A 19,798-nucleotide genomic window follows, 5' to 3' on the forward strand; every position below is an offset into this window, starting at 1 on the left:
GAAGCATATCCCGCCGCCTTTTGTTTTCCCCGATAACTCCATGACGCGGTCTGCCCGGTGAAGATGAAAGCCGGGACGCATGACGGTGCTATCGGGGAGTGTGGAGTTGTCTTCGTCTGATTGGTCCAAGGTCCTATTGACGTCATCGTTGCTATGCAGAATGATGGCCGTTTGCCACTGGTGTCAGACGCTGTTTCCACACGTCTTCTCATAAAGTTTACAGCAATCCTTTGTAGCCACTGTTATCTCCGACAGATGTTCCCTGTGGTTCCACCTGAATCCTTCTGAGAGCTTTCAAGCAGCACACCCCCACACCCTTTATCTTATTTAGATTTTATCTTCCCTGAAACAAAACACCAATGTTCAAGCACAGACCAGTTAAACACTAAAACCATATATCACATTAATATATATATATTATATTCAATCATACCTCCAATTTTCCTCTTAATAATAATCCTTTCCTCTCATATTCCCACAGCTGTTGCTATTTTCTTATCAATTTCTGTTTCATGATAACTTGTGAAAAATTTATGTCCTGTGATAGTATGGGGTAGGGATGTTCAGACCGATACGGGTACGAGTATTCACTCTCGAGTACTCACCAATACCAAGTACTGATACGACGAGTACTTTTGAAACATTGAATTTCAATGAACACAGTAACAGACGATTGCAAAGACCTTTCTTTCTGACGCACATGATACAGTGATGTCTCACACCACCCAGTCTAGCGCCAACTACTGGTGAGGATTAACTCGATGTTAAGCATAAAATTCAAAACGAGTGAATATTTGTCAAAAAAAAACAACAACAAAACAATAGTGTATCAGTTTGAACATTAAGTATCTTGTCTTTGTAGTGTATTCAATTGAATATAGGTTGAAAAGGATTGGCAAATAAATCATGGTATTCTGTTTTTATTAAGATGTTGCGCAATGTTCCAACTTTATTGGAATTGGGGTGTGTACAATTACTCCACCCAGAAAAATATCATTTTCAGATAAATCAAAACACCACCATTATTATGACATTAATGCCTGTGATGAGTAAATGTAAACTTTTGACCACAAGTGTAAGAACTCAAGTATCATGTAATGCTGTGACAAGGAGAAATAAAAGATAGAACTATACTGAATACTAAAGATGTTTGAAGACTTGTATTTTATTCAGGTCGCATATACACGTTCCATTTTACCACAAATAGTTTCTTTACAATTTATTTAAAGCTTCATTTACCACTGTTCTTCTCACTGACACACTTGTGTCTCTTAACCCGATCCTTACGAGAGAATCTTTTATTACACACATTGCAACTGAATGGTTTTTCACCAGTGTGTATTCTTATGTGCTTTTCCAGTATGCATCTTTGTGTAAATCTTTTACCGCAAACTGAGCATGAAAACAGTTTCTCCCCAGTGTGTGTTCTCGTGTGTCTAACCAATCCTGTATGATCGATGAAAGTTAAGTTACAGATTGAGCAGGCAAAAGGTTTCTCACCAGTGTGTGTCCTTATGTGCCTTATTAAACATGTTTTCACGAGGAATCTTTTACCACAAATTGAACAGGCAAAAGGTTTCTCCCCATTGTGCATTCTTGTGTGCCTTGTTAAACACGCCCTCAAAGCGAAACTTTTCCCACAAACTGAGCAGACAAAAGGTTTCTCCCCAGTGTGTGTTCTTGCGTGTGTTCTTAAACCTCCCTTCAAAGAAAAACTTTTACCACAAACCGAACAGGCAAAAGGTTTTTCACCAGTGTGTGTTGTTGTGTGTTTTTTTAGATTTTCCTTTATAGAGAATCCTTTACCACAAACTGAACAGGAAAAGGGTTTCTCCCCAGTGTGTATTCGTGTGTGTTTTATTAAATAAGAACGTCTCCCGAAACTTAAGTTGCAGGTTGAACAGGCAAAAGGTTTCTCTCCAGTGTGTATTCTCATGTGATTTGTTAAACTACTCTTATGACTAAATCTATGACCGCATAATGAGCACGAAAAAGGTTTCTCACTAGTGTGAATCCCTGTGTGTATTTTCAAATGTCCCTTATGAGCAAATCTTTTACTACAAATTGGGCAGGCAAAAAGCTTCTCTCTGGTGTGTGTTCTCATGTGTCTTTTCAACGATGACTTGTTGGAAAAAGCTTTGTTGCAATGAGAACATTTCACATGTTTGTTATCAGTGTGACGGGTCACATCACCTTTACAGTGTTCATCATTATTAGTGACAGGAGAGTGTGACGTTTTGTTGTCACTATCGGATTGTGGAGCTAGGAAGCCATCTGTTTGTGATTCTTCACAGTGGTCTCCATCACCTTCTTCATCATCCACTTCACTCTTCACAATGACAATCAATGGAAAATCAGTGATTTCAGTCTCCTGGTCTTCCTCTTTAATGTGGGAGGTCCCTGGCTCCTCTTCCTCTGTAATGGAGGTGCCTTCTACCTCCTCCTCTTCCTCTTTAATATGAGTGCACTCTGGCCCCTCTTCCTTCTTAACATGGAGGGCCACCAATCCCTCTTCCTCTTTAATTCTGGGGGGCTCTTCGTCCTCCTCTTCCTCTTTAATGTAAGGGGGGTGTAGCCCCTGCTGTTTTGGATGAAGAGCTTCACTAACATCTGCAAGACACAAGAAGACACACAATCGATTAATCGACAAATAGGATGCGGATCTTAAGGATAACAAAGTCAACGTTTTGGAGTAGCCATCGCAAAGCCCTGTCCTCGATAATATTGAACATTTATGGACAAACCTGAAAAGGCATGTGCGAGCAAGGTGGCCTACACTCTTGGCTCTGATACACCACTTCTGTCAGGATGTATGGGTCAAAATTCCTGCCAACTATTAATTGTGAGAGGCTTGTGAAAGGATATCCAAAACATTTGACCCAAGTCAGTTTAAAGGCAATGGTACCAAATGCTTATGAAATGTATGTAAATGCTGACTATGAAGAAAGGAATAAAAAATTGTCTGAACAAATCCTTCTGTCATTATTCTGGCATTTAGCAAATAGAAATCATTTTGGTAATCCTAATTGACCTAAATCAGGAAGAGTTTAGTCTGATTTCATGTCAGACAATGAGAAAAAAAGCTTTTTATATAGAGTATGTAAACTTGGGGTTTCAACTGTATTTGGCTCAAAGTCTAGTGCAGAAATGTTTCAAATCAGGTAAACAAATACAATCTTTTCAAAGCATAAAATAATGATGCAACAAATTACATTTACTTATCCTGTCCTAAAGAGTCTATCCACCCATCCATCCATCCATTGTCTGAGCCGCTTCTCCTCACTAGGGACGCAGGCATGCTGGAGCCTATCCCATCTATCATCGGGCAGGAGGCGGGGTACACCCTGAACTGGTTGCCAGCCAATCGCAGGGCACATACAAGCAAACAACCATTCGCACTCACATTCACACCTATGGACAATTTAGAGTTGTGAGCCAATCACTTGCCGCGGTACTTCGACGCCGAGCTCGCGATAGCCACTCGCTCGCCCGCTCACTGGCAAACTTCAAGCTAACCGACAGCGCATGCCATCTCGTCCTCTCCAGAGACCGGAACATTTTCGACTTCCCTGTAACAGCAGCGGAACACATGGCAACTGCCTGTAACAAAATACGTAATGTGTTTTTATGAATAACATGAGTGTACAGATATTTCATTTCATATTCTCAAATTCTTTATTTAGCCTTTATAAATGTAAATGGACTGTCGCATACTGTGGCTAACTCCCACCTCTGCAAATAGCTCCTCTACCCCCAGTCTTTTAACACTGTGTATTGTTACATTGATAAATTGTTTCTGAGGGATTAGCCTCAACACGATATGCTAATCAGTAAATAACCAGCTTTATATTTCTGCAGCTTCGTGGCACGGAGATGTCTTAACTATTACACATCATTAAACCTACTCAGTCAGTGTCAACATTGGCTTAATCGACGCTACTAATATGCATGGCAGAAAAACAACATTGTTTAGTATACATGCAAAGTAGACAACGTATGTTTTTCATTTTTATATTTTCATTTATAATATTGCTTTAAATTAGGTGACATTATTTTGTATTTTTTTTAATGTGCTCTGCGATTGGCTGTCGACCAGTCCGGGATGTAACCCACCGCCCGCCCAAAGTTATGTTTGACATTATGCTCCAGCTCGCCCGCGACCCTCGTGAGGATAAGCGGGAGAGGAAAATGGGTGGATGGATGTATCTTTATGTCCGCGATTATTATCTTTCAAAAGACTCCCACTGCTGACGATATAATAGAATGTATTGCTCAAACACAACCCGGATGTTCGATGATTAAGAAATGAAAAACAGTTACCGAAGAAGTGAGAGTAAGAAGTGAACAAACCTGCCCCGCGTATGGCACGTTGAGGCTTCTTGAAAACAGCGTCGCGCAGTCGTTGACGTTGTCGCTCGTGGTCCTCCGGCGTTCCAGAAAGTTCCTCCTCGTACTCTTCTTCTTTCACACTTTGTGCCCACATCTTCACACGCCAATCAACACTTCACACTCACACTCGATCCGTTGCTTAGCGATGTGTTGTTAACGAGCCCGTCGAATCTTGGCAGCTAGCAAGCTAAGCTAAGATAGCTCGAGAAGCTTCAACGGGCGCCGAGATGATTTTTTTCCGGACACGAAGCTTTAACGAATGACGTTTTACTCCAATAAAGAAGTGATATGAACGTCCTGTGTCGAGGCTTCAGTTCGTTCAGTATTAATCCAGTCAGTATGATCTCGTGAAGCACCCAAGACGTATACGGAAGTCGCGCAGCAGCGGAATGTGTACGGCAAATCCACTTGGACAAACTACAGCTGTGTCCCGTTTGAAGGATGCCCTCGCGTTCTGAGACGTCTCCGAGGTCGACAACCTGCGATATTTTGCACACTATATAATTAAAATAATGAGCACGAATGACTAATTCGTATTATATTATCTGTACAGAAGAAAAGGTAATGGTTCACTAAGGAAACTCGATTTATGGCGAGTTTAGAATTCTGCCAAAAATTTCCAGTAGGTGGCGGCAATGCACCTAGAAAATGGATGCCAGAGGCCACTCCAACCTAGAATCCTACTAAAAGTATTTTCTGGGTCAACTTTCGTGTACTTTGGACGCGGACGAACAGACTCGTTTTCATTTTATTGTATTTACATGTTCATCGTAACAACACTCGCTTCTTTCCACGTCAGCCTTTCACCTCGCTCTCCAGCCATGTCCAGCTCGCCAATGCTGCATACAACTCTCACAATAAAAATGCTACAGTGAAGCGAAGACTCGGTGTACTGACAAAGACAGATATTGTGTGTCTGAAGAATTATTGTCATTGGTTTTATTCATTAGCACAGACAGGGATGAAATTCTTATATTGCTGCTTGTCTGATCACGTTGTTTTAAGCTAAAGTCATTCATTCAGAGCTGGTCCACAAGAATTTATGGGATGCAGCAGTTACAAACTGAAATAAGTCTGGGGGGAAACGGTTGTGTCATTATTAGCAGATTCTTCAACACGGCAGCACTATCGCTTATTGCTGCCTCTAGGAATTCATAAACTAATTATGGCGTTGCCTCGCAAAGTTGTTTTGAGGGAACTCAAAGTTTGTTTTTCCATCTTAGGGACCTTAGGGACGTTTGGTGTTGTGGAATCCTATTGTGCATGCAATGCCATAAAATATATACTGTACCTGTATTCATTACTTATGTTTCACTCATTCACTGCCATTAATGGCTGTTGAATTCAAATATCCATGTTAACATGGAGGACTGGCATTAATATATAATTAATGTATATTAAGCGTTAGTGTTGATCATATTTGACTTGAATCTCACTTGAAACAAAATATAAAGTGGGCAATTGTGGCGAGAGTAAGATTTCAGCCACGCAGACGGTTAATTCGTGACACGCACCAATGGCGTGACGTCATTTCATGGAGACGGCTACTAACGAATCACGATTGTCTCAATTCCCACAAACTCTCGCTTCGCTCCTCTGTCAATATCCTCGTCTCCTTGATGGGCTTTCTAGTGTAAACACAGGAGCGATGACCTAGGAAGTTGCAAAAAGAGAAATTAGATGAGACCACCATGATAGAGTTGGCAAGGAAACCCCAGAAAATACCTGAGCCAGATGTTGTCGCTCCGGCGTGTCTTGGGTCATCGCCGGGGCCTCCAGCTGGTGGATGGGGCAGGCCTGGGACACCTCAGCAGGGAGGCGTCCAGGGGGCATCCCAACAAGACGAACGAGCCACTTTATCTGGCTCCTCTCTATGCGGAGGTGACCGAGCTTCTGTGACCCGTGGACACCTTACGGAGGAAACTCCTTTCTGCCGCTTGTTTCCCAAACCTTGTTCTTTTGGTCACGACCCGGAGCTGGATGACGAAAGACCTGATGCAGAGTCCGCATCACTGCAGACACTGCACCGATCTTCCCCTCGATTTCCGGCTCCATTCTTAACTCACCTGTGAACTTGATACTGGCACTCTTCTACTTAGCACACAATCTCCTCTTCCAACCTCTCATCAATTTTACGTCATGTCATCATTTGCGGAAGTTGAAAGAAGGAACAAGCCTATTTTGATAAAAGAGTAGGACTGTAAATATAGATATCGGTTTAGAAATGTAAGGAGTAAATGTAAAAAGTCGTCCGAAAAATAAATACTCAAGTGAAGTACAGCTATCAGTATTCTATTCACACACACTGATATCCACTGGCATGTTATTGTTATTGTGTGTCTTGTTTTTATGATGTGGTGCATTTTAAGGTTGAGCTTTTAATCTCGTTGTGCTGTTATGCATTGACAAATAACTTCTGATTTTGATTCCTGGCAGTAATACATGAAAGAGTGGATACTTGGTCAATTCCAACCACTGCTATGACGTTTTTTTCAGTGCAACGAAGACTTGCTTAATGTACATTGAATTTTGCGGAGGACGTGATTTGACTTTCTGGATTTTAGCCACAGTAATTGGGAGTTCTTGAACTTGAACTTTAAGGTGGTTGAAAGCGTGTGAGTTGCTGTTAATAATATAGGAAAAATAAATCATATGGCAGTGAATTCATGAGAATATTCAAGATACTGTATAATAAAAACTGCCCTATACAATTGTTTAATGATACTCCGAAACAAGATGACCCTTGGATCACAAAGGGATAAAAAAAAAAATAAATGCATGTAAAAAGAACAATTTATAGAGAATTTATTAAACAGAGAACCAAAGGGCAGAAAACAAATGTAAAAAATATTTTTAAAAAAACAAGCTAACTGTTATAAGACAACTTAAGGAAGAATACTATCAAAGTATTAGCAGTGAATAAAGATAATGGTAAAGGTACGTGGAAAATTTAAGACAGGTGGGTTATCTGAAATATTTTAGTACAGACAATACTGAGAACAAGGTGGTTTATTGTTTCAATAAATTCTTTGTCAATATTGGTTGGGTCTGATATAATAAAAATATCAGGAACATCAGAGGAACGGAGTGGTGGTCTTATAGAAATTTTACATTTGTGTTCCTTACAGCAGCAGAGGAGAGAGAAGTTGTTGAATTTGTCTTTAAACTAAAAAACAAACAAACAAAAATTAACTGACTGATGATATTGAAATAACTTACCCTAACTTGAGGGTAATTGAGGGAATTTCAAAACCGTTAACATACGTTGCATAAATAAACAAATTACTTAACAAAAGTCAGTATGGATTCATATCAAACAGATCAACATCACTGGCATTAATAGTGTCAAATTACTAAATCATTGAAACAAAAACCGCTTACTATATATATATATATGTGTGGCTTTTGACATAATAAACCGCAATGTTTTATTAAAATTAGAGCGATATGGTATTAGGGGAAGGGTGTTGGACTGGATGAGGAGTTATCTGACTGACTGACGATAGTTTGTGAAGTTGGGTGATTCTTACTCATGTTTGGTTGAGCATTCCTTGTCGTTTCCCCCAAGGGTCAATGCTGGGCCCCAAATTATTCATTCACTATATTAACGATTCATGTAAGGTGGCAAATATGTGAAAAATGGTTTGCTTTTTTCATTAGCACCCTTGTGTTTCTTGACATTATCCATTAAGAGAATATTTTATAAGACACACTGTAACAAATGATTTCTTACCAGAGTGCATTCTTATGTGTCTAACCAATACGGAAGAATCACTGCAAGTAACGTATCAGGCAAGAAGTTTCCAGTGTGTGTTCTGGTGCGGAAATGTAAATATAGCTTTTCAAATCTACTTTTCTTTTTTTTTTTTTACCACAAACTGAGCTGGCAAATGGTTACTCTCCAGTGTGTGTTGCGTGGATGTTTAATAGTACCTTGTGTGTGAATACTTTATCACAAACTGAGAAGGGAAATGGTTACTCTCCAGTGTGTGTCGCTGCATGGATGTTTAATCGGTCCTTGCGGAAGAAACCTTTATCACAAACTGAGCAGGTGAAAGGTTTTACACCAGTATGTGTTACTATGTGCGTTTTTAATTGTTTCTCTCCAGAGAATCGCTTACCACAGACTGAACAGGAAAAGGGTTTCTCCCCAGTGTGCGTTCTTATGTGGCATATCAAACTTCTCTTAACACAGAATCTTTTACAACAAACCGAGCAGGCAAAATGTTTCTCTCCGGTGTGTGTTGTTGTGTGGGCGTTTAATTGTGTCTTGTAAAAAAACCTTTTGTCGCAAAATGAGCAGGCAAAAGGTTTCTCTCCTGTGTGTGTTCTTATGTGCAATTTTAAATTTTCCTCTCGATTGTAACTTTTACCACAAACCGAGCAGACAAAAGGCTTCTCTCCAGTGTGTGTTCGAAAGTGTCTTTTGAAATGTCCTTTTAGTGAGAATCTTTGACCACAAACTGAACACGAAAAAGGTTTCTCTCCTGTGTGCACTCTTGTGTGAGTTTTTAAACTTGACATTAAAGTGAAGCTTTTTGCACAAACTGAACAGGAAAATGGCTTATCTCCTGTGTGTGTTCTTGTGTGACTTGTTAAACTTTGCTTTATAGCGAAGGTTTTACCACAAACTGAACACGCATAAGGTTTCTCTCCAGTGTGCGTTCTCATGTGTATTTTAAAACCCCTCTTTGAACATAATGTTTTCCCACACACCGAGCATTTCAAGTCTGTGCTCTCAGTGTGACACGTCGTGTCACCTTTCGAGTGTTCATCGTCGTCAGTGTCAGAAGAATGTGACGTTATGTCGTCACTGTCTGATTGTGGAGCTAAGAGTCCGTCTGCTTGTGATCCTGCGCAGTGGTCTCCATCACCTTCTGTTGTCATGTATTGACTTGGGCTGCTGCTTGTAGGCTCTGCCGCTCTGTTCTCCTCATTTCGAACTTTGTCTTCATCATGTTCACTCTTCAAAGGGGCGCCATTCAATGGCAACTTGGTGATATCCTCCTCCTCCTGTTCATCTTTGATATAGGAGGGCTTTGTCTCATCTTCCTCTTGAACATTAGGTGGCTCGGGCTTCTCTTCCGCTTTAAAGTGGGGCGGCTCTTCCTCCTCTTCTTTAATGTGAGGAGACTTTGGCTCCTGTTGCTCAGGAAGGTGATATTTTTCATTGACCTCTGCAGGACACAAGAAGACAAACACACAGTTTGACAAAGACAAATCTTCTGGCGTGACTCATGTTATGCTTTATGTTGAGTTTTGAGATCTGCACAATAAATAGTCTCTAAGTTACATACACATACACTATATTGCCAAAAGCATTCACTCACCCATCCAAATAATGGGAATCAGGTGTTGAAATCACTTCCATGGCCACAGGTGTATAAAACCCAAGCACCCAGGCATGCAGACTATTTTTACAAACATTTGTGAAAGAACGGGTCACTCTCAGGAGCTCAGTGAATTCCAGTGTGGAACTGTGATAGGACGCCACCTGTGCAACGAGTCCACTCATGTAATTTCCTCGCTGCTAAATATTCCACAGTTGACTGACAGCTGTATTATAAGCAGTGATGCCGGTAACGCATTACTCAGTATTTTTTTTTTTGCATTACGCATTACTTAAAATGTAGGTGTGGTGACATCATAATGCGTTACTTTTTATATTAGTCAGATTACAGTTACTTTGATTTATCTGCCAATCGTTACTTTTTTGTTCAGGAGAACCAGAGCTTCATATGCTTTTGAATAATAATAATAATATGCTATTTATGCTCAAGCGATATATATTTATCATAAACACACTACAGTGCTTGGGAACGTGATGCAAGTCAATAACCAAGACACTTGATTCATTCACGGTGCATTTCGTAAGTGTAGACCAATTTTCAGCCTTTGTTTTCGTCATGACGAATAAAAGGTGTGAAGTTGGTTTTCAGCAGCTGGGCGGAAATGAATAACTTATTTTGCCGATTTGACTGAAGAAGGAGACAAAGTTGTAAAGAGACTAAACACTACCGTCCCGTTGCACTGACGTGATTGGTTATGAAGTGTTTTGAAAAAATCATGATCAAATTCTTGAAGACAGAGAGTTTTCTCTGATCCCTTACAAGTGCAACAGAAGTACCAAGGATGCCATCTGAGCTGTGACCCATTTTCATTCATAAGCAGTGAGAGGATCCTAACTCATATGCGCGTCTTTTACGGGTAGATTTTAGTTTGGCTGTTAATACGCTGCAGCCACTTTTTTTCCCCCATTAGTCAATTAAATTATTTTGTCCATCCTTTTACTATTAAATGGTACTTTTTGTTTTTAACAAATTACAGATAGCAAGTCAGTGTTAATGGAATTTTACTTGACAGGAAAACTTTGAGCATGGGTGCACCACAGGGATGCGTGCACTCACCGGTTCCATTTACTCTGTACACACAGATGCGTGAAGGTCTTACTAATTACATCTTCAAGTTCTCAGACAACGCTGAAATTTTATCACTGTAAGACACAAGACTCAAGAAATGCGTGTTCGATCCCCCGAGGAGTGGGCGACCGCAGGCCGGTGGTCACCCACAACCAAGCCATTACCCAGGTGTCGTCCCACAAATATGTTTTTTTTTTTTTTTTTTAAACAACAGACTAACATGGAGCAACACATTGACAGCCTCCGCTGCAGATTACAGCAACGGTTGTATTTTTTATATCATCTCATCATCTGAGAATTCATGGTGTTGATCAAAGAGTTATGTTGATTTTTTTTTTTTTTTTTATAAATCAGGCACCTTTAGAAAATCTAATCAGCTATAGTATCACAGCTTGGTTCAGTAATCTCGCTGTAGTGCTAAAGAACAAAATGTCTCAGCTAATTCATGCAGCCGGAAAAAAATTATTGGTGCAAAAGAGTTCCTCACTGCAGACTGAACAGGTGCAAAAAGTGGCCTGTTCCTGTGTCAATTAAGCTGGTAAACAAAGTCGACTAAAACTAGTCTTGTAGCTTAGCATTTTTACGTATTACATTCTTAGCACTTTACTATGTTACCTTAATTAGGTGTTATATATCTTGTAACTTTACCACGTGTTTTGCACTCTTTGGCACTTTTCATATGATATAATGTGCAAAAAAAAAACAAAAAAAAACTACATATATAAAAGAATAAATGGCCTGTTTTTTTTTTGTTTTTTTTAAATTGGCCAAGTGTTGTGTTTTTTGTTTGTTTACTGGCAGGAATGGGTTACCAGAATACATTAATACTATTACACTCTATATATTACATCCATCCATCCATCTTCTACCGCTTATCCGAGGTCGGGTCGCAGGGGCAGTAGCTTTAGCAGGGACGCCCAGACTTCCCATTCCCCAGCCACTTCATCCATCTCTTCCGAGGGGATCCCGAGGCGTTCCCAGGCCAGCCGAAGGATGTAGTCTCTCCAGTGTATCCGGTGGGACGTGCCCAGAACACCTCACCAGGGAGGCGTCCGGGAGGCATCCGAATCAGATGCCCCAGCCACCTCATCTGGCTCCTCTCGATGTGAAGGAGCAACGGCTCTACCCTGAGATCCTCCCGGATGACCAAGCTTCACACCCTATCTCTAAGGGAGAGCCCGGACACCCTGCGGAGGAAACTCATTTTGGCAGCTTGTATCCGGGATCTTGTTCTTTCGGTCACGACCCACAGCTCGTGACCATAGGTGAGGGTAGGAACGTAGATCGACCGGTAAATCGAGAGCTTCGCCTTTTGGCTTAGCTCCTTCTTTACCACAACAGCTCGATACAAAGTCCGCATCACTGCAGACGCTGCACCGATCCGCCTGTAGATCTCCCGTTCCATTCTTCCCCAAGACCCCAAGATACTTGAACTCCTCCACTTGGGGCAGGATCTCATCCCCGACCTGGAGAGGGCACGCCACCCTTTTCCGACTGAGGACCACGGTCTCAGATTTGGAGGTGCTGATTCTCATCCCAGCCGCTTCACACTCGGCTGCGAACTGCTCCAATGAGAGTTGGAGGTCACGGCTTGATGAAGCCAACAGAACCATATAATCTGCAAAAAGCAGAGATGCAATACTGAGGCCACCAAACTGGACCCCCTCTACACCTCGGCTGCACCTAGAAATTCTGTCCATAAAAGTTATGAACATAATCGGTGACAAAGGGCAGCTTTGGCAGAGTCCAACCCTCACCGGAAATGAGTCCGACTTACTGCCGGATACGCGGACCAAACTCTGACTCCGGTCGTACAGGGACCGAACAGCCCGTATCAGGGGGTTCGGTACCCCATACTCCCGAAGCACCCCCCCCCCACAGGACCACCCGAGGGACACGGTCGAACGCCTTCTCCAAGTCCACAAAACACATGTAGACTGGTTATCGAACTCCCATGCACCCTCGAAGACTCTGCCAAGGGTGTAGAGCTGGTCCCCTGTTCCACGGCCAGGACGAAAACCACACTGCTCCTCCTGAATCTGGGATTCAACTTCCCGACGGACCCTCCTCTCCAGCGCCTGAATAGACCTTACCAGGGAGGCTGAGGAGTGTGATCCCCCTGTAGTTGGAACACAACCTCCGGTCCCCCTTCTTAAAAAGGGGGACCACCACCCCAGTCTGCCAATCCAGAGGCACTGTCCCCGATGTCCACGCGATGTTGCAGAGGCGTGTCAACCAGGACAGCCCTACAACATCCAGAGCCTTGAGGAACTCCGGGAGAATCTCATCCACCCCTGGGGCCTTTTTAACCACCTCGGTGACCTCAACCCCAGAGATAGGAGAGCCCGCCTCAGAGAACCCAGACTCTGCTCCCTCATGGGAAGGCGTGTCGGTGGAATTGAGGAGGCCTTCGAAGTATTCTCCCCTCCGGCTCACAACGTCCCGAGTCGAGGTCAGCAGCGCCCCATCCCCACTATACACAGTGTTGATGGTGCACTGCTTTCCCATACTGAGACGTCGGATGGTGGACCAGAATTTCCTCGATGCCGTCCGGAAGTCTTTCTCCATGGCCTCACCGAACTCCTCCCATGCCCAAGGTTTTTGCTTCAGCGACCACCAAAGCTGCATTCCGCTTGGCCAGTCGGTACCCATCAGCTGCCTCAGGAGTCCCCCAGGACAAAAAGGCCCGATAGGACTCCTTCTTCAGTTTGACGGCATCCCTCACCATCGGTGTCCACCAACGGGTTCGGGGATTGCTGCCACGACAGGCATCGACTACCTTACGCCCACAGCTCCGGTCGGCCGCCTCAGCAATGGTCCACTCGAACTCGATGTCCCCCGCCTACCCCGGAACATGAGCAAAGTTCTGTCGGAGGTGGGAGTTGAAACTCCTTCTGACAGGGGATTCCACCAGTTGTTCCCAGCCAACCCTCACAATACGTTTGGGCCTGCCACGTCGGACCGGCATCTTCCCCCACCATTGGAGCCAACTCACCACCAGGTGGTGATTAGTTGACAGCTCCGCCCCTCTCTTTACCCGAGTGTCCAAGACATGTGGCCGCAAGTCCGATGACACGACCACAAAGTCGATCATCGAACTGCGACCTAGGGTGTCCTGGTGCCAAGTGCACGTGTGGACACCCTTATGCTTGAACATGGTGTTCGTTATGGACAATCCGTGACGAGCACAGAAGTCCAATAACAGAACACCGCTCTGGTTCTGATCGGAGGGGCATTCCTCCCAATCACGCCCTTCCAGGTCTCACTGTCATTGCCCACGTGAGCATAGAAGTCCCCCAGCAGAACGATGGAGTCCCCAGCGGGAGCGCTCTCCAGCACCCCCTCCAAGGACTCCAAAAAGGGTGGGTACTCTGAACTGCTGTTTGGTGCATAGGCAGAGGGCGGCTACCCTCTCATCCACCGGGGTGAACCCCAACGTAGAGGCGCCGAGCCGGGGAGCAATAAGTATACCCACACCTGCTCGCCGCCTCTCACCGTGGGCAACTCCAGAGTGGAAGAGAGTCCAACCCCTCTCGGGAGGACTGGTACCAGAGCCCAAGCTGTGCGTGGAGGCGAGTCCGACTATATCTCGTCGGAACTTCTCGACCTCACACACCAGCTCGGGCTCCTTCCTTGCCACAGAGGTGACATTCCACGTCCCTAGAGCCAGCTTCTGTAGCCGGGGATCGGATCGCCAAGGTCCCCGCCTTCAGCCACCGCCCAGCTCATACTGCACCCGACCCCTATGGCCCCTCATACAGGTGGTGAGCCCATGGAAAGTATATATTACATGAAATGATAACAATATGTAATGAATAGCTCTAATGTCATGAAGTTGTAAATGTAGGTCAGTGTTTTTGATAGTGTTTAGGGCAGCAGAGAAGGCCTCGAACAGCACAACACTGCGTCAACCAAATTGACCAACCTGCTCGAGGCTGCACGAAAACAGCGTCCACAAGTCGACGTTGTCGCTCGCGCTGCTCCTTTGTTCCACAAAGTCCTTGAACGTAACCTTCTGTCGTCCTTGCACACATTTTCACACAACAATTACAACGCTTGTTGCCACCAAAACAAAACAAAAAAAAAGCGTCTTTGTTCGTAGGCTAAGCTAAGCTAGCTCGAGAAGCTCCAGCGTGCGGCGAGATGAGTTTATCAAGTCACGCAGATTTATAGACACTAAAATAGATTACGTAGTAATAAACTTGATGTGTAAACATTCAGTACTACTTCAGCAAATCAATACTTAGTGGCGCTCGAACGTTTAAGTAACACGTCTACTGAAGCTAATCTGCAGCGTAGTAGCACGCTTCTTCTTCTTCTTCCATTTATTGGAGGATTGTAAACAACGTTTAGGTGCATACCGCCACCTACTGTGCAAGAGTGTGTAACACTCATGTCCACGACCCACAGATCTGGATTGATTACTGCTTTGGTTTACAAGCTAATTCTAACCATTTACTCTTTAATTAAGCAAAATAAAAACAAAAACACGCAAAAGCTCTTTGGTGGTTCAAATTCTTTTTTTTGTTTTTTATCTAATCGCGTTCTCTCTCTCTCTCTCTCTCTCTCTGTATATGTGTGTGCGCGCAACTCTTTGGCACTTTTCATATGATATAATGTGCAAAAAAACCCCAAAAAAAAAAACTACATATATAAAAGAATAAATGGCCTGTTTTTTTTTTTTTTAATTGGCCGAGTGTTGTGTTTTTTGTTTGTTTACTGGCAGGAATGGGTTACCAGAATACATTAAAATTATTACACTCTATATATTAAAATGTAGTTGGAGAAAGAAAATGTAGTGTCATAAAAAAAATTGTACTATCAAAAAAATGTAGTAGCACAAAAATTGTAGAAAGTAATGTGTGTGTTTTTAAAATTAATTTAAGAAATGAGTATTTCCCCTTCACACTGTGTATTGTTTCCACAAAGCATTGACTGTGGACCAACTGATGCAGCTGATGACTGCAGTACAAGTACATCTGCTCAAACTCCAGATTTCAAACAAAAAAGGCAAATTTGAATTTTGCACTTGCACAAGTTAATAATACTTTTTGTTGTTGTTGTTTTATCAGGCGGCACGGTGGCCGACTGGTTAGAGCGTCAGCCTCACAGTTCTGAGGTGCGGGGTTCAATCCCCGTCCCCGCCTGTGTGGAGTTTGCATGTTCTCCCCGTGCCTGCGTGGGTTTTCTCCGGGCACTCCGGTTTCCTCCCACATCCCAAAAACATGCATTAATTGGAGACTCTAAATTGCCCCTAGGCGTGACTGCGAGTGCGAATGGTTGTTTGTTTCTATGTGCCCTGCGATTGGCTGGCAACCAGTTCAGGGTGTACCCCGCCTCCTGCCCGATGACAGCTGGGATAGGCTCCAGCACGCCCGCGACCCTAGTGAGGAGAAGCGGCTCAGAAAATGGATGGATGGATGTTTTATCACACCTTTCTGTCTTTCTCTTTGCAAAGTTTGGAAGATATACTATGCTCCCTGCAAAACCAAGTTGACACCACAGCCGAATTTAAATTGTGTGTGGCTTGAGATGAGCTTCCTGAGAGCGGCATCATTCAAAGGAAAAGGAAGACAAAATTATACATATATTGTGGTCTAAATTGGAGAGGCAGGTATCGATACAGCAGCAAGATGGAGCAATGTGTCTATTTAAATGACCTGTTCATTTACTGTATATACTTGTGTACTTAATCTCATAAAAATTATATTTACAATAAATAATGTATCTTTGTTCCTCTATTTATGCCAGTGCGGCATCGTGACAGAAAGAACAAATGAATGAATGGTCTTCTATTAGATGGCAGGAAGTAAATACAGTAATTAATGTATCCACTTTTTTTTTACATTTCTGTTTCTTGGTGTGCCGTGAGATTTTTCAATTGTAAAATATGTTCCTTGGCTCCATAAAGGTTGGAAATCACTGCTCTCGTCAGATCGTGTATTCTAATCAGTCAGGTCAAACCAACATTACAACATGACAGAAATAATGGGTGATAACTTACGGTAATTAAATTACTTCATTTTTAATTAAATGACTTCACCAACAGTGGAAACGTTAGAGCATGAGTCGACAGAACGGCGGCATGTTTTCGTACAACCTTCAGTGCTAGCAGTAGCTTGCTAGGCTACATAACGTTTTGTTGCCTGCTTGCGAGTGGTATCGTACTAAAAGTATGTAAACATACCTCAAGAAAGCCTTAAACGAACGTCCTCTCATGTCGCAGGCACCGGTGACCACCAACACACGTTTTTTCCCCATTTTGTCCTCATAATACAGTCGGTGCGATCCATTCTTGTTGTCGTCGCCACGGTAACGAGTGTATCCGGTCGTATTTCAATTGACAAGATAAAGCCCAATGATCGTAAAAAAAACGGGATGCGGTGGTATCGGAATACAAGATTTTATTGCACTAGTCTGAAAGAGCAAATTTGTCTTGTAGTCCGATCCGGGCATTACGTCTTGTCTGTCTCAGACGAGTTGTCTGTTCTACACCTTCTTCTTTTCCTTTGGGCTTGTCCCTTTAGGGGTCGCCACAGCGCGTCATTCTTTTCGGCCTATCTCCTGCATCCTCCTCTCAAACACCAACTGCCCTCATGTCTTCCCTCACGACATCCATCAACCTTCCCTTTGGTCTTCTTCTCGCTCTCTTGCCTGGCAGCTCCATCCTCATCATCCTTCTACCAATATACTCATTATTCCTCCTCTGGATGTGTCCAAACCATCCAAGTCTGCTCTCTCTAACTTTGTCTCCAAAACATCGGATCTTGGCTGTCCCTCTGATGAGCTCATTTCTAATTTTATCCAACCTGGTCACTCCGAGAGCGAACCTCAACATCTTCATTTCCGCCACCTCCAGCTCTGCTTCCTGTTGTCTCTTCAGTGCCACTGTCTCTAATCCGTACATCATGGCTGGCCTCACCACTGTTTTATAAACTTTGCCCTTCATCCAGGCAGAGACTCTTCTGTCACATAACACACCTGACACCTTCCTGCACCCGTTCCAACCTGCTTGGACCGGTTTCTTCCACTCACCATTGCTCTGGACGGTTGACCCCAAATATTTCAAGTCCTCCACCCTTGCTATCTCTTCTCCCACCCCCCTCTCATTCATGCACATATATTCTGTCTTACTTCGGCTAACCTTCATTCCTCTGCTTTCCAGTGCTTGCCTCCATCTTTCCAACTGTTCCTCCACCTGCTCCCTGCTTTCACTGCAGATCACAATGTCATCTGCAAACATCATGGTCCACGGAGATTCCAGTCTAACCTCATCTGTCAGCCTATCCATCAGCACTGCAACCAGGAAGGGGCTCAGGGTTGATCCCTGATGCAGTCCCACCGCCACCTTAAATTCGTCTGTCACACCTACAGCACACCTCACCGCTGTTCTGCTGCCCTCGTACATGTCCCGTATTATTCTAACATACTTCTCTGCCTCTCCAGACTTCCGCATGCAGTACCACAGTTCCTCTCTGGGTACTCTGTCATAGGCTTTTTCTAGATCTACAAAGACACAATGTAGCTCCTTCTGACCTTCTCTGTACTTTTCCATCAACATCCTCAAGGCAAATAATGTATCTGTGGTACTCATTCTAGGCATGAAACCATACTGTTGCTCGTAAATACTCACTTCTGTCCTGAGTCAAGCCTCCACTACTCTCTCCAATAACTGTAACTCCCATTGTGTGGCTCATCAACTTTATTCCTCTATAGTTCCCACAGCTCTGCACGTCACCCTTGTTCTTAAAAATGGGCACCAGCACACTTTTCCTCCATTCCTCAGGCATCGTCTCACGTGCTAGAATTCTATTGAACAAGCTGGTCAAAAACTTCACAGCCACCTCTCCTAGATGCTTCCATACCTCCACAGGAAGGTCATCAGGACCGACTGCCTTTCCATTTTTCATCCTCTTTAATGTCTTTCTAACTTCCCCCTTACTAATCATTGCCACTTCCTGGTCCACCACACTTGCCTCTTCTACTCTCCCTTCTCTCTCATTTTCCTCATTCATCAATTCCTCGAAGTATTCTTTCCATCTATCTAGCACACTACTGGCACCAGTCAACATATTTCCATCTCTATCCTTAATCACCCTAACCTGCTGCACATCCTTCCCATCTCTATCCCTCTGTCTGGCCAGCCTGTATAGATCCTTTTCTCCTTCTTTAGTGTCCAACCTGACATACATGTCATCATATGCCTCTTGTTTGGCCTTTGCCACCTCTACCTTTGCCCTGTGTCGCATCTCAATGTATTCCTTTCGCCTCTCCTCGGTCCTCTCAGTGTCCCACTTCTTCTTAGCTAACCTTTTTCCTTGTATGATTGTACTGTGAGGTTCCACCACCAAGTCTCCTTCTCTCCTTTCCTGCCAGAAGATACACCGAGTACTTTCCTGCCTGCCTCTCTGATCACCTTGGCTGCAGTGGTCCAGTCTTCTGGAAGCTCCTCCTGTCTCACCTCTTCCCGAAAAGCTGCACAATACTCGTCCTGTCTCAGCTTCCACCACATGGTTCTCTTCTCTGCCTTTGTCTTCCTAATCTTCCTCCCCACCACCAGAGTCATCTTGCACACACCATCCTATGCTGTCTAGCCACACTCTCCCCTACCACTATTTTACAGTCGGTAACCTCCTTCAGATTAAGCGACGATCCCCCCAAGCTGAGAACAATAGCACACTAGCCAACGACTTGAATACCTTCTACTGCAGATTTGAAAAGGACAGTTTCACACCACACACCCACCCGGACGCACCCACGACCACAATCACACCTCTGACCTCTGCGTTAACCATCCATGAACAGGATGTGAGACGCATCTTCAAACAACAAAAGATTAACAAAGCGGCAGGACCGGACCATGTGTCCCCATCCTGCCTTAAAGTCTGCGCGGACCAGCTCGCTCCAGTCGTCACTCAGATCTTCAATAGATCTCTGGAAATGTGCGAAGTTCCATCCTGTTTCAAACGCTCCACCATCATTCCAGTCCC

At 43.7% G+C, this 19,798-nt stretch overlaps 2 protein-coding genes across 2 annotated transcripts; both read right to left on the reverse strand.

Annotated features, from left to right (window-relative positions):
* Positions 1-1,145: 1,145 nt before the first annotated feature.
* On the reverse strand, positions 1,146-4,793 carry LOC133473288 (zinc finger protein OZF-like). The gene is made up of 2 exons (XM_061764905.1): positions 4,351-4,793; positions 1,146-2,610 (listed from the first exon to the last, which is right to left on the reverse strand). Exons 1-2 carry the CDS (start codon positions 4,481-4,483, stop codon positions 1,232-1,234), a joined length of 1,512 nt encoding a protein of 503 aa, XP_061620889.1. The 5' UTR covers positions 4,484-4,793; the 3' UTR covers positions 1,146-1,231.
* Positions 4,794-7,021: 2,228 nt separating this feature from the next.
* LOC133473244 (oocyte zinc finger protein XlCOF6.1-like) lies at positions 7,022-15,153 on the reverse strand. Its single transcript, XM_061764824.1, has 2 exons — positions 14,734-15,153; positions 7,022-9,566 (listed from the first exon to the last, which is right to left on the reverse strand). The coding sequence occupies exons 1-2, from the start codon at positions 14,840-14,842 to the stop codon at positions 8,365-8,367; spliced, it is 1,311 nt and encodes a 436-aa protein (XP_061620808.1). The 5' UTR covers positions 14,843-15,153; the 3' UTR covers positions 7,022-8,364.
* Positions 15,154-19,798: the final 4,645 nt, after the last annotated feature.

Source organism: Phyllopteryx taeniolatus, unplaced genomic scaffold (assembly GCF_024500385.1).
Source record: "Phyllopteryx taeniolatus isolate TA_2022b unplaced genomic scaffold, UOR_Ptae_1.2 contig_24, whole genome shotgun sequence".
Classification (NCBI taxonomy): Eukaryota; Metazoa; Chordata; class Actinopteri; order Syngnathiformes; family Syngnathidae; genus Phyllopteryx; species Phyllopteryx taeniolatus.